Source organism: Phyllobates terribilis, unplaced genomic scaffold (assembly GCF_046119375.1).
Source record: "Phyllobates terribilis strain yellow unplaced genomic scaffold, ASM4611937v1 Scaffold_1__5_contigs__length_1240528914, whole genome shotgun sequence".
In the NCBI taxonomy this organism is placed as follows: domain Eukaryota; kingdom Metazoa; phylum Chordata; class Amphibia; order Anura; family Dendrobatidae; genus Phyllobates; species Phyllobates terribilis.
This window is the reverse complement of record NW_027362761.1, coordinates 313,417,029-313,432,547: the sequence shown is the minus strand read 5'-3', so window position 1 is coordinate 313,432,547 and position 15,519 is coordinate 313,417,029. Positions and strand designations below refer to the sequence as shown.

General features: G+C 40.5%; 1 protein-coding gene across 2 annotated transcripts in view; it reads left to right on the top strand.

The window, feature by feature from the left end:
* Positions 1-4,261, top strand: part of DGCR2 (DiGeorge syndrome critical region gene 2) — a 91,744-nt gene extending 87,483 nt beyond the window's left edge. For both annotated transcript variants that reach the window (XM_073674785.1, XM_073674793.1), the window contains one exon: positions 866-4,261. In XM_073674785.1, the coding sequence (XP_073530886.1) occupies positions 866-1,125 (260 nt within the window). In that variant the 3' untranslated portion in view covers positions 1,126-4,261. The remainder of the gene's footprint in view (positions 1-865) is intronic.
* The last annotated feature ends 11,258 nt before the right edge of the window (positions 4,262-15,519 follow it).

Below are 15,519 nucleotides of genomic sequence, written 5' to 3'. Positions count from 1 at the left end.
TTGGACTTTCTGTACGTATGCAGGTAACCTCCTCTAAAAGAAAGCTTCTATCCCTGAACACACGGATTCTCCATAGCAGAGCATAGAAGCCGTATGGCTCCATACTAAAGGGACTGTACAGACTGCATATGGTTCAGATAGTCGTTAGGCACCTCGGCTGTTTTTTATAGAAATGCTGGAAAAGAAAAATCTTGCACGTTGAGGCAAACCTTAGATGTAATAGTGATTGGAGCCTCAGTCTCAAGAGAATGTGAGCGGAGGGGGTAACCAGGGCTGTGGAGTTGGAAATTGGAGTTGGTATAAAATGGACCGACTCCAACTCCTAAAATATATAATAAATTTTGTACAGTAGTAAAATGCAGTTTGTGGGGAATATTTTTTCATAAGAATTTGGGAAAGTTATGAAATGTCCTATAAATGTCTGTCCTATTCCTGATCTAAGGGTCTAGACTTTTAGCTGAGATGAATCTGTGCTGCGGTAAATTTATCACTTAAACATGAGCCATGTATGAGGGAGTCGGAGTCGTGGAGTCGGAGTTTGAGTCAGTGTCATGGAAATTGAGGAGTTGGAGGTTTGGCTTACTGACTCCACAGCCTGGGGGTAACTATAGTGGGTGCTGGGGCTTCAGTTGCACCCACAGTATGTAGTCTAGGGGGTCCCGAAGGTCCCTTTGCTCCATCTGAGAAGACTAAATTCTAAGTAAGACCTGTGATTGTTGAGGGTCCATGTTGGGGATTTCTTATTGGGGCATACAAGCTTCAAGTTAAGTCATTGAATTAGCGTTACTTGTTGACATGACATGTTAATTTACGGTTTTGTTTTTTTTTTCACTTATTTTTTTTCTTTTCTCCATTGTGAACTCAGATCAAGTAACAAGACAGTCAGCTGGGTTGGGGCAAATCTCCACTGCAAGCAGTAGCAACGCCTCTTCACCACAAACTACAGAGGAACCGCTGCCACCTGCGGTGCCACCACTTCCCCAACCACAAAGTGATACAGAAGACTCTGAAGACAGAAGCACATCACTACTTGTGGCCCCTAATATTCTTCAAAATGAAGCCTTCCCCGCTGCTGGTCAATCTGTGTCCTCACCGAGTAACTGTTCTCTAAACACTGTAGTTTGAGATTGGAGTGAAAAATCATGAATCTGAGAACGCCATACTTACTGTGCTCCTGCCATCACAAACCTGATTGAACTGATGAATGCATTAGCTGAAATATTGTGCAAGAAGGTTCCCTGATCACACATCCTTATTTTAAAAAAAAAATAAAAGTCATTAACCCTTTTGCTACCTAAGGTGTTTCTGCCATTGTACACAAAGCTACTGAGGCAAATCGAGTGTTAAATAGGCAAGTTACACCACGATCTTCAATTGAGTGCGTTCTCATGTAAATATTACATTTCAAGTGCTGCACTTTCTCCATTCCCCCTGGAGTGTATGTGTGAGAGTGTGAGGAAGACGTCGTCTTCTGTAGAGTTTTTATACATATTTTTGGATTGTATTCGACTTTTAGTTTCTCTGAATTCAATAACTTGCAATAATTGAGCAAGAAACTGCTTTCATGGGACCCTCAGATTCTGTAGGTTCAGCTCCAGTACAATGCAAAACCCTGACAGAAGCACAGGCACGGATGACGACAGTTTTTTTTTGGAATACTTTTTCAGAGCGGAGTTTGAACAGTTGCCATTGAGTTTTGGGCAGAATTGGATGTACAATATTTAGCGCCATCACCACATCCTGCACAGAACATCGTGAGACTTGCAAGAGCGTGGATAATCTCTACTCTTGGGACCAGATGCTTTTCAGATACTACTTTTCCCTACTTATGAACAAAGACTTTGTACTTTCACATTCACATCAATGTCCATATTTTACTTTAGTTCAGGTGATATCCAGTGGTCTCCATACAAAATGCTTTATCACCATATCATAGCATGATGACATATGATATGCTAGTTATTACATTGGAATGGAGGGAAGGGGCTGGGGTTTTATATCTGCAAAAAATAACATTTTTAAGGAGGTTTCCTAGTTTGATGACTTGTTAGTTTTCCTCCTTTAGTTGGAAACCTCCCTGTTCATCTAGACTAGAAGAGAAATGTAATGGCCTTGATCTTGAAACACTAGGCTAGACTAAATGAAATAATTTATCACCGATTGGCAATTTGATTTGCCTTTTAAATGTGCATTTGCCTGTTTTTACCATGTCAGCAATGTTAAAATGAGTTGTTTTTTTCCATACTGGCACTTCATTTCTAATAGACACCAGACCTAAGCTGCATGATCATTGTGGATTGCGCTTCTTAAATTAAGATTTTGTTTTTTATATATTTTTGCTTATGATTTGAGACCTATTCAAGAAGTCTTCTCTTTTGCACGCAGTTACAGCTTTTCCTTTGGCCGCCCAATCAACAAAACGTGTTATTTCAGCTTGTTTTCTTCTGTGTACTATGGTCAGATTTTGTAACTTTTCCTACTAAATATTTTTTAAAATGTGATTCTTCTCCCGATCTTCCCAGGACTATATGTTAACTAAAGCTATACTAGTTTACTTTTGCCATACTTATCTTTGGTCACTGCTAGAACTAGTAATTAATTGAGGATAAATCAAACTTAGATTTTTCTAAACACTATGAAATTCCAGTGCAATATTCTAAATATTCCCACACCGAACTCTTTGTGATTTTTACACCCTTTATTCCAAGTACTAATATACACTACACCTAATTTTTATTTTCCTTATAATCACTTTACAATTTTTTTTTATCTAAACTTTCAAGCTGTGTGCTTTGTTGTACTGTTTATGGAAGAATCTCTTACACATGGCCAAGTATTAAAGTATAAAATTGTCTTTTGTTAAAGATACACTCCAATTTAAAAACAGATTAAGTTGAAACATTTACCCTTTACATCCACCATCACTCCCTTGTCATACAGGTGGGTAGGTAGCAGGGATCTAAGGAGCCACTTGAAGGCTGCTCGCATTAAAGTGCATATTTAGCTGTCCTTTTTGCTTGCAGAAGCACTAGATTCTGAGATACTGTTTTTATATGTATATTTCTTCCTAGCAGAACAGTGGAATAAACCACAAATATGTATTGTAACAGCATAGATTTTGTTAGCAAGTTGACAGACTTGAGTCCATAGTGAGCACCTTGTTTTCCCCTTCACAAGCTAGTAGCGTTAAATCAGATTTCTAGTGTAAGGGTCTTGGACTGGGTGTACTATATGTGGTACAGAGATTTAGACACCCGTAGGCACTAGGCCTGAGTCTGAAGGCAAAGTTCAACCACAGAAGAGAATTACAGTAAAAGAGGAGTGGATAGGTCCTCAAGGGAGAGATTTTTCAGTTTTTAAGTGAACTTACCCTTTAATGGGGCTATCCGGTGAAAACAAGTTAACCTGCAGATAGATGGCTTGCTGATCATGGGGGTCTGAGCCGTAGGGCCAGGTGAAATCTGTAGAACGTGGAATTCTCCCCACAGGGCATCTTGAGCCAAGTTACTACATGGAGCTGCAGGTTGGATGCCTGCCCACCGCTCCACTCATTTTTTATGGGCTGCTATATAAAGGCAGAACACGGAGCTGAACGCTTCCATAGAGAATGAATGGAGCGACGGTCGAGAATGCGCACTGCTGCTCTATTCTAATGTGGATATACGTGGACTGTACTGCCAATCAGTGTGGGTCCCATCGGTTGGACCCCACCAAATCGGCATGTTGCCACCTTTCATGTGGACAGATCATAACATGTTTCACTGGACAACCCCTTGACAGAAGAAATTGCTCCTTATGTGCTGGACGGTATGGCCATGCCAGCACAAAGTCATATGCCAAGAAAGGATATTAACTATATAAGAGCAGAGAGTAAAGTAGGTATCACCTCTTTCCTGATTGTTCTGGGTGCCTTTATAGATTTTCCTTGGCTGTTTTTACCCAATTGGTGAAGGGATTCATTACAAGCCACTATCACAGGGCAGGAGGCCCAGAAATGTGTGTCCATAAGACCGCTGTTTCTGCTATGTTGATTTTAAGATTTTGTGACTGATTTTACCTGTGGCAATGTGTAAATAATTTTGATATACATGTAGATATGACACTTGATGCTGTATCTTTTAGGCCGTGACTTAAGTTTAATTTTTTTTTCAGGTTAAGCTTCATTTAACACAATCTACTGATTTTTTTTTTTTCTTTTCCTCATTACTGTGAGAAACATTTCATTCAGATGCCAAAATAAAACTGTATTATGGAATTTTCATATTGTTTGATTTATTGTGTATGTTACTATACTAGCCTGTTTTTTAAATGCTTCTCCCTAGAACTATTTTTTTTTAATCTTTTGGCCACCTGTGATTTAAACACTTCACCATATGCGCCGTATATACGGGTGTTAGCTGTACATCATTGCGGACACCTTGCAGTATCGCTCCTGATCGATCGCAGGAGTTTAACCCCGTCTGATGCCACTGTCAATAGCGATATCCGCATCTCTCTGCTTGTAGAGAGAGGGGGCTTCCTCTTTCCTGCGATCGTGTTGTGCCCTGGTGAACCCAGGCCGAATAATGGCCACGGGGTCACCCAGGTACAATGGCCTAGAAGATCCTGCCTTGAGCAGGACCTGACGCGTTTCCTGCCTGTGTCTGACAGATCTAATACCCTGCAATGCAGAGTGTTAGATCAGCGATCAGACCAGGAAAAGTTGATGTCCCATCCTGAGACTAGGTAATACACAAAACATGGAATAAAAAGTGATCAAAAAATGGTATCAATAAAAACAATCTTGTCCCGCAAAAACAAGCCCTTATGTAGCCCCATGACCAAAAAAATAAGTTACAGCTATCTGAGTACGACGATGGAAAAATTTTTGTAAAAAATGTATTTTAGTGTGTGAAAGAAGCAAAACAAAAAACTGTATAAATCTGGTATCGCTGCAATCGTAATGACCCGAAGAATAAAGTCTGATCATTTTTACCGCACGATGAGTGGTGTGAAAAAAAAAAATTGAATTTTTGGTTTTTGTTCACTCGGCCAACCAAAAATCGATAAAAAAAAAATATCAAAAAATGTTATGTAAAATGGTATGAATAAAAACGTCAACTCATCCAGCACAAAACAAGCCCCCACATAGCTCGTTCCACAGAAAAATTAAGTTATATCTCTCAGAATATTGCACTGAAATAACAAATAATTTTTTTGAATCAGTGTTTTAGCATGCAAAAATGGCAAATTTTAAGAACATTTTAGAACACTGGTGTCGCTGTATTGGAGCTGACAAAACCCAAGAAAAAAGCAAAAATGCACATATATCGTACAGCAAGTAACTCATTAAATTGTAATAATACATGTAAATAACATAGGATACTTTAGTAGTGATGCGTGAACGTGCTCGGATAAGGTGTTATCCGAGCATGCTCTGGTGCTGAGTAGCTTCGATGTGCTCGAAAACTGTTCGAGACGCCGCGGCTGTTAGGCAATCCCTGCATGTGTTGCGACTATCAGCCGTGAGACATACAGCCGCTCGCGACTCTAACATAATTTTCAAGCACGCAGTTCACACATCACTGGTACTTAACGCTATTTTGATCATAAAAGCCATCACACCACGGACCACAGCAAGGTGTACCCATCCTTACGGTTTTAACTTGTCTCTGGTGTTAAAACCTTACCATGTGGCAAATGAAGTCCATGTGAATAAGGGCAGGGCCAGACGCCAATCCATGAGAAGCTATGCAGGTGGAATAGTTGGCTGAAAAAGGAGAGTCATGCCACTGTATGTACAAAATAAGAGACCAGCAAAACAAAAACAGCGTTTTTGCTGTGCTTTTTTGTTCTGCAGGCAAAACCTCTCTTGGCAGTAAAGCTGCTCACAAAAAGGTTTTGCTGTGTTTTTTTTTTTTTTTTTTCCCTGCTTTTTTATTGTCTCTTGTGCATGCTGATAGTTAAGTAGTTAAGTGCCCCCCCCAGCCCCCCAAGAACGACTCAATCTATAAAAGTGTCACACTAGTTAACCCCTTCAGTGAACACCGTAAAAAAAAAAAAAAAGGGGCAGACTATGCTTTTTCATACTGCTGGAAAAAAGTGTAATAAAACACGATCAAAAAGACAAATGTACATAAAAATGGTATAGCTCTTATCCCGCAAAAAACAAGCCGCCCTACAGCTCCATCAGCGGAAAAATTAAAAAGGTATAGCTCTCAGAATATAGCGATGAAAAAAGTCATAAGTTACTTACCGGTAACGGGATTTTTCGGAGACCATGACAGCACCACGAGAGAGGGGATCCGCCCACCAAGGACAGGAAACCTACAGACTTAAAAGGGACGGCCCTCTCTCTCGCCTCAGTTTGGATTACAGAGCATTGAAAGGACCACCAGGTTAGTAGACATGGTAAACAATCATAAAAATAATATTTTTATACAACACCACTGAGAAAATTATAATTATAACTGAGGAGTGCTCCCATAAAGTGAAGGGAGGGAATATAAGGGTGCTGTCATGGTCTCCGAAAAATCCCGTTACCGGTAAGTAACTTATGACTTTTTTCATGCCAACCCCAACTCGAGGCCCTTCTGTAAAAACTCCTAAATTTTCCCAATTGGCACCCCCTAACCAACTGTAGAACCAGAGAAAGATAAAAATTTCTTCCAAGTTCTGGCGTAAATCCTGGTAGTGACAGGTTTTCTACTACGCATTAATGTAGCCACTAGGTTTTGGGAGAATCCTTTGCATTCTAACAGAGACCTCTCAAGTTCCACACCGTCAAGTGGAAGCCAGGAGCTCAAGGATGGACTATTGGACCCTGGCCGAGGAGATCCGGAATTTCGGGCAGGACCCAAGGATCGGAGATGGACATGTTCCTCAGGCATGAGAACCAGGGCCTCCTGGGCCAAAAGGGGGCGACCAGAAGGACCCTCGCCTTGTCCTCTCTGATCTTTTTTAGGACCATGGGTAGAAGATTCAGTGGGGGGTGGGGGGGGGGCATAGGCCAGACTGAAATCCCAAGTCACTTGGAGAGCATCCACTGCCAGAGGGTTTTCTCTGGGATTTAGGGAGCAAAAGAGCTCTGTCTTTCGATTTAGCCTTGTGGCGAAGAGATCTACCACCGGAAGCCCCCATTTTCGGACTATTTGGGAAAAAAATGTCCTGCTTTAGTTCCCATTCGCCTTGCCTCAGAGAGAAACGGTTTAAGTAGTCTGCCTTTATGTTCTCTTTTCCTTTGATGTGGAGGGCCGTTAAGGAAAGGAGATGGCATTCCGAACTCAGAAAAAGACGATCAGTCACTCTCATTAGTGATCCAGAACGTGTACCCCCCCCCTGATGGTTCACGTAAGCTACCACTATCCTATTATCTGAAAGGATCTTAACGTTTTTATCATGAAGGAAAGGCAAGAAATGATTAATCGCTTTATCCACTGCTAGTAGTTCTTTAGCGTTGGAGGAAAGGCCCTTTTCCATGTCTGACCAGGACCCCTGGGCAACCATGTCCCCCAAGATGGGCCCCCCACCCGCAGGAGCTTGCATCGGTTGTAATTATTTTAGTGACTCTAAATACCCAGGGAGCACCTCGTGATAGGTTCGCCTCATTCACCCACCACCGCCTGGAGTGGTATTGTGCCCACAGAACCCCGGGAAGGCAAGATGACAGGATACCCAACAAGGACATCGCAGCTCTAAGGGACATGACTGGGTTTGATAATGCTTTTGAAAAACTGAGGCGAGAGAGAGGGCCGCCCCTTTTAAGCCTGTAGGTTTCCTGTCCTTGGTGGGCGGATCCACTCTCTCGTGGTGCTGTCATGGTCGACCGATAAATATTTTTTTTCTATAAAAGTTTGTGTAAAAGTGCTAAAACATAAAAAAAATGACATGTGAGGTACCGCTGTAATTGTTCTGACCCGAATAATTTAGTTGCCTTCTCAATTTTACCACATGCGAAAATTCATAATCCAGCAAATTCTGCGCTCTCTAGTCCAAATCCCCCCCCCCCCTCCCTTCTGAGCCCTAGCGTGCCTAAACCGCAGTTAGCGTTCACATGTTTGGCATTTCTGTAGCAATGAGAGCCTGCCTAGTTTTCAGGTGCATGTCTCCAGAAGCATGAGCTGGTCACTACAACATACTGGTCACTACAACAGCAGATTGCAATTTTCACTCAGCAACATCCACTGCTGCTTGTTTCTGGAAACCACCCATAGAGTCAAAATCGTCACTATACCTGTAGAGAAATTCCCAAAGGGGTATAATTTCCAAAAGGGGGTTAATTGAGGGGGTATTCTGCTCTTCTAGCACTTGGGGGCTCTCTAAATGGAGTCTATTCTAGAAAAATTAGCGCTCCGTCCCTGCCGAGTCTCGCTGTGTGGCTAAGCAATACTGTACAGTCAGATATGGAGTATTTCTATATTCAGCAGAAATTGTGAGGCACATTTTTTGTGCCATTTTTTTACCCATTTCCCAGTGTGAAAATGTCAAATCTTCGGCTAAAACAACATTTTGGTGGTAAAAATTTATTTTTCTCTTCACTGCCCAATGGTATAACATTTTGTAACCCATTTGTGGTGTCAATATGATCACTCACTTCACCACTAGATGAATTCATTGAGAGGTGTAGTTTGTAAAATGGGGTCTCTTATGGGGGTTTCTGCCAATGTGACATGGCACCCTCAAACCAGTCCAGCAAAATATGAACTCCAATATGTCGCTCCTTCTCTTCTGAGCTTTGCACTGTGCCTCAAAAGTAGTTTTCAACCACATGGGTTATGGAGGTACACAGGAGAAATTGCACAACAAATTTTGGGGTCCATTTTCTCCTGCTATCCTCATGAAAATGAAAACATTTGGGGCTGAAACTTTTTTTTTCATTTTCACAGATCAACATGTAAAATTCTGTGAAGCACCTGTGGGCTCAAAGTGCTCACCACACGTCTAGATAAATTCCTTGAGGGGTCTCATTTCCAAAATGGGGTCACTTGTGAGGGTTTTCCACTGTTTAGGCACAACAGGGGCTCTGCAAACATGACATGACACCTGCAGACCATTTCATCAAAGTCTACGTTCCAAAACGTCACTCCTTCCTTTCTGAGCCCTGCCGTGTGCCCAAACAGCAGTTTTCCCCTACATATGGGGTATCTGCGTTCCCAGGAGAAATTGCACAATAAATTGTATGGTGCAATTTTCTCCTGTTACCCTTGTGAAAATAAAAAATTTGTGGCTAAAAATTTTTTTCCCCACAAAAATGTTTTTATTTTCATGGCTCAATGTTATAAACCTCTGTGAAGCACCTGACGGTTCAAGGTGCTCATCACACATCTAGATAAGTTCACTGAGGGGTCTAGTTTCCAGAATGGTGTTACTTGTGGAGGGTTTCCACTGTTTAGGCACACCAAGGGCTCTTCAAATGCGACATAATTTTCGTTAATTATTTCATCAAATTTTGTATTCAAAAAGTCAAATGGCGCTCCTTCTCTTCCGACCCCTGCCGCGCACCCAAACAGTGGTTTTCCCCCACATAATGGGGTATCTGTGTACTCAAGATAAATTGCACAACAAATTTTGGGGTCCATTTTCTCCAGTTACCCTTGTAAAAGTAAAAAAAAATTGATCTAAAGTAACATTTTTGTGAAAAAAAAGTTAAATGTTTATTTATTACTTCCACATTCCATTAATTCTTGTGAAGCACCTGAAGGGTTAATAAACTTCTTGAATGTGGTATTGAGCACATTGAGGGGTGCAGTTTTTAGAATCGTGTCACTTTTGGGTATTTTCTGTCATGTAGATGCCTCAAAGTCACTTCAAATGTGATGTGGTCCCTAAAAAAAATAGTTTTGTAAATTTTGTTGTAAAAATGATATCGCTGGTCAACTTTTAATCCTTATAACTTCGTAACAAAAAAAAAATGTTTCAAAAATTGTGCTGATGTAAAATAGACATGTGGGAAATGTTATTCATGGACTATTTTGAGTGATATGTATCTTTTAAGGCCATTAAGATTAAAAGTTTGAAAATTGCAAAGTTTTCGCTAAATTTCATTTTTTTTCCCTGCAAATAAACGCAAGTCATATCGAACAAATTTTACCATTATAATGACATACAATATGTCGCGAAAAAACAGTCTCAGAATCAGTGGGTTCCGCTGAAGCGTTCCAGAGTTATTACCTCATAAAGTGACAGTTGTCAGAATTGTAAAATTTGGCCTGGTCTTGAAGGTGAAAACAGGCCTGGGGGTGTGAAGGGGTTAAAGGGGTATACCCTTCTCTAAGATCATATTCAAATATGTAGTAGGTGTATTAATATTAGCAAATACCTCCAATTAAAGTAGGAATGTAGTATGGTTCTTCTGATTTGCTATATCACCTACCCCATGCAGTAGCTTAGGTATCCATGGTCACGACCACTAACAACTGTCAATATATGAGTGGTCGACTCGTAACCATGGATACCACAGCTACTGCAGTGCCCGGCACATGGGGTGACATAGCCAATCAGAAAAACTATACTACATTTCTAATTGGAGGTATTTGCTAATATACTAAATATTGTGATAGGATCTTGGAGAATACCCATTTTTAAGTGTCTTGTAAAAATGCCTGAGCTCCCCTGTTTCTGTCGCTCTTTTCTGTTCTCTACTATGTTGCTCCATTGATACAACCCCTGGCAAAAATTATGGAATCACCGGGCTCAGAGGATGTTCATTCAGTTGTTTAATGTTGTTGAAAAAAATCAGATCACAGACATGGCACAAAACTAAAGTCATTTCAAATGGCAACGTTGGGGCTTTAAGAATCACTAAAAGAAATCAAGATTAAAAATGTGGTACTCAGTAAGGGTAATTTTTTTTTCAGACCAAGCAGAGGAAAAAAATTATGGAATCACCCTGTAAATTTTCATTTCCAAAACTAACATCTGCATCAAGTTAGATCTGCTCGTTAGTCTGCATCTAAAAAGGAGGGATCACACCTTAGAGAGAGCTGTTGCACCAAGTGGACTGACATGAATCATGGCTCCAGCAAGAGAGATGTTAATTGAAACAAAGGAGAGGATTATCAAACTCTTAAAAGAAGGTAAATCATCACGAAATGTTTCAAGAGATGCTGGTTGTTCACAGTCAGCTGTGTCTGGGGGGAAACTGGAGTCAATGTCTGTGATCTAACTGTAAGAAACCGCTTAAAGGAAATGGGATTTACAGTGGGTACGGAAAGTATTCAGACCACTTTAAATTTTTCACTCTGTTTTATTGCAGCCATTTGGTAAATTCTAAAAAGTTCATTTTTTTCTCATTAAAGTGCACTCTGCACCCCATCTTGACTGAAAAAAAAACAGAAATGTAGAAATTTTTACAAATTTATTGAAAAAGAAAAACTGAAATATCACATGGTCATAAGTATTCGAACCCTTTGCTCAGACGTTCATATTTAAGTCACATGCTGTCCATTTCCTTGTGATCCTCCTTGAGATGGTTCTACTCTTTCATTGGAGTCCAGCTGTGTTTAATTAAACTGATAGGTCTTGATTTGGAAAGGCACACACCTGTCTATATAAGACCTCACAGCTCACAGTGCATGTCAGACCAAATGAGAATCATGAGCTCAAAGGAACTGCCCAAGGAGCTCAGAGACAGAATTGTGGCAAGGCACAGATCTGGCCAAGATTACAAAAGAATTTCAGCATTTCTCAAGGTTCCTAAGAGCACAGTGGCCTCCATAATTCTTAAATGGAAGAAGTTTGGGACCACCAGAAGTCTTCCTAGACCTGGCCGTCTAGCCAAAGTGAGTAATCGTGGGAGAAGAGCCTTGGTGAGAGAGGTAAAGAAGAACCCCAAGATCACTGTGGCTGAGCTCCAGAGATGCAGTAGGGAGATGGGAGAAAGTTCCACAAAGTTAACTATCACTGCAGCCCTCCACCAGTTGGGCCTTTATGGTAGAGTGGCCCGACGGAAGCCTCCCCTCAGTGCAAGAGATATGAAAGCACGTATAGAGTTTACTCAAAAACACATGAAAGACTCCCAGACTATGAGAAATAAGATTCTCTAGTCTGATGAGACGAAGATAGAACTTTTTGGTGATAAGTCTAAGCGGTATGTGTGGAGAAAACCAGGCACTGCTCATCACCTGCCCAATACAATCCCAACAGTGAAACATGGTGGTGGCAGCATCATGCTATGGGGGTGTTTTTCAGCTGCAGGGACAGGACGACTGGTTGCAATTGAAGGAAACATGAATGTGGCCAAGTACAGAGATATCCTGGATGAAAACCTCTTCCAGAGTGCTATGGACCTCAGACTTGGCTGAAGGTTCACCTTCCAACAAGACAATGACCCTAAGCACACAGCTAAAATAACAAAGGAGTGGCTTCAGAACAACTCTGTGACCATTCTTGACTGGCCCAGCCAGAGGCCTGACCTAAATCCAATTGAGCATCTCTGGAGAGACCTGAAAATGGCTGTCCACCAACGTTCACCATCCAACCTGACGGAACTGGAGAGGATCTGCAAGGAAGAATGGCTGAGGATCCCCAAATCCAGGTGTGAAAAACTTGTTGCATCATTCCCAAGTAAACTCATGGCTGTACTAGCTAAAAAGGATGCTTCTACTCAATACTGAGCAAAGGGTCTGAATACTTATGACCATGTGATATTTCAGTTTTTCTTTTTTAATAAATTTGCAAAAATTCCTACATTTCTGTTTTTTTTCAGTCAAGATGGGGTGCAGAGTGTACTTTAATGAGCAAAAAAATGAACTTTTTAGAATTTACCAAATGGCTGCAATGAAACAAAGAGTGAAAAATGTAAAAGGGTCTGAATAATTTCCGTACCCACTGTACATACAGAAAAGCTAAACATAAGCCATCATTCACCTAAACAGAAAAAAAACAAGGTTACAATGGTCTAAGGAAAAGCACTCGTGGTCTGTGGCTGACTGGATGAAAGTCATATTCAGTGATGAATCGCGAATCTGCATTGGGCAAGGTGATGACGCTGGAACTTTTGTTTGGTGCCATTCCAATGAGATTTATAAAGATGACTGCATGAAGAGAACATGCAAATTTCCACAGTCATTGATGATATGGGGCTGCATGTCAGGTAAAGGCACCGGGGAGATGGCTGTCATTACATCTTCAATAAATGCCCAAGTTTACATTGATATTTTGGACAGTTTTCTTATCCCATCAATTGAAAGGATGTTTGGGGATGATGACATCATTTTTCAAGATGATAATGCATCCTGCCATGGAGCAGAAACTGTGAAAACATTCCTTGAAAGAAGACACATAAGGTCAATGTCATGGCCTGCAAATAGTCCGGATCTCAATCCAATTGAAAATCTTTGGTGGAAGTTGAAGAAAATGGTCTATGACAAGGCCCAAACCTGCAAATCTGATCTGGCAACAGCAATCAGAGAAAGTTGGAGCCAGATTGATGAAGAGTACTGTTTGTCACTCATTAAGTCCATGCCTCAGAGACTGCAAGCTGTTATTAAAGCCAGAGGTGGTACAACAAAATCCTAGTGATGTATTGGAGTGTTCTTTTGTGTGTTTGTTTTTCATGATTCCATAATTTTTTCCTCAGAATTGAGTGATTCCATAAATTTTTCCCTCTGCTTGGTCTGAAAAAATTACCCTTACTGAGTACCACATTTTTTATCTTGATTTCTTTTAGTGTTTCTTAAAGCCCTAAAGTTGCCATTTGAACTGACTTTAGTTTTGTGCCATGTCTGTGATCTGCATTTTTTCAACAACATTAAACAACTGAATGAACATCCTCCGAGCCCGGTGATTCCATAATTTTTGCCAGGGGTTGTATTAGTTCCTTATGGAGCACAGTATGTGAAATCTCTACTTTTAGCTCACATGGGATTTCTGCAGAGTCTTCTCTGGGGCGTGCACTTTCACCACTCCCTCTTAACTGCTGTCAATCTCAGCTCAACCGCTGATTTAGCAGTCTCAGATGCTGCCGAGATGTGATAAAAACCTTTATATCATCAGACATTTCATATGGGCAGCACAGTGGCTCAGTGGTTAGCTCTTTAGCTTTGCAGAGTTGGGGTCCTGGGCTCAAATCCCACCAAGGTCAACATCTGCACGGAGTTTATATGTTCTCCCTGTGTTTGTGAGAGTTTCCTCTGGGTTCTTCCCACACTCCAAAGACATAATGATAAGGAATTTATATTCTAATAGGGACAGTGATAATAAGGTCTATAAGGTGCTGTGGACATTAATAGCTCTCTGGGAGCAAGTAAAATAAATACTGAGCTCCAAAAGCAATAAATGTGAATACATCTACAATTGAGGTACACAGTGCAAAATGTGAAAAAGCAGCAGAATTGGGGGGAATGCGGGGATTTTTGCAAAGTATTGCTACTCGATATATAAAAATTTTTGAGCACGTGACAACTCTTTTAAAGGCACCTGATATGTAGAAATTGCATACCCTTGCGTTACCACTAGATGGTGGACTTGTGCTGTACACTGTAAACAATGGTGAGTCCATAGTTTGATTTTTCATTGTAAAAGATAAATCCATGATGTTGGAGTAATTAAATGGCTTTCAAACAGTGTCTTATACCAATTGACTGTATATTTACTTAGTGCGTACTTAGTTTGTCAGCTTAGAAGAGAATATTTTCAGAAAATACTAACGCATACCTTAATTAAGTTCTAGAAAACATTTTCGTGTTAACAATCATTTTCAGTTACTGAAATTTCAGCAGCAATTTTTTCCACATGTGAATATTCCTTTAATTAGAGGCCTAGTATGAACACCAAAGTTTTCAGTTCAGAATCCTTTAATAGCACATTCTTTGCAAAGCAGGGCTGCGTTTTAACCATGTTGTTAGTTGGATTTGACATGACAAAATAATGGCACTTACGTAAGGCATAGAAGTGTATGGTTCGTTAGTGCAGAGCCATGCAGGCCCTGCATGATTCTATGTACAGGTGCATCTCAGTAAATTAGAATATCATCAAAAAGTAAATTTTTTTCAGCTCCTCAATACAAAAAGTGAAACTCATATATTATATAGAGTCATTACAAACAGAGTGATCTACAGTTAGGTCCATATATATTTGGACAGGGACAACATTTTTCTAATTTTGGTTCTAGACATTACCACAATGAATTTTAAACAAAACAATTCAGATGCAGTTGAAGTTCAGACTTTCAGCTTTCATTTGAGGGTATCCACATTAAAATTGGATGAAGGGTTTAGGAGTTTCAGCTCCTTAACATGTGCCACCCTGTTTTTAAAGGGACCAAAAGTAATTGGACAATTGACTCCAAGGCTATTTCGTTGACAGGTGTGGGCAGTCCCTTTGTTATGTCATTCTCAATTAAGCAGATAAAATGCCTGGAGTTGTTTTGAGGTGTGGTGCTTGCATTTGGAAGGTTTTGCTGTGAAGTAAACATGCGGTCAAAGGAGCTCTCTATGCAGGTGAAACAAGCCATCCTTAAGCTGCAAAAACAGGAAAAACCCATCCGAGAAATTGCTACAATATTAGCAGTGTCAAAATCTACAGTTTGGTACATCCTGA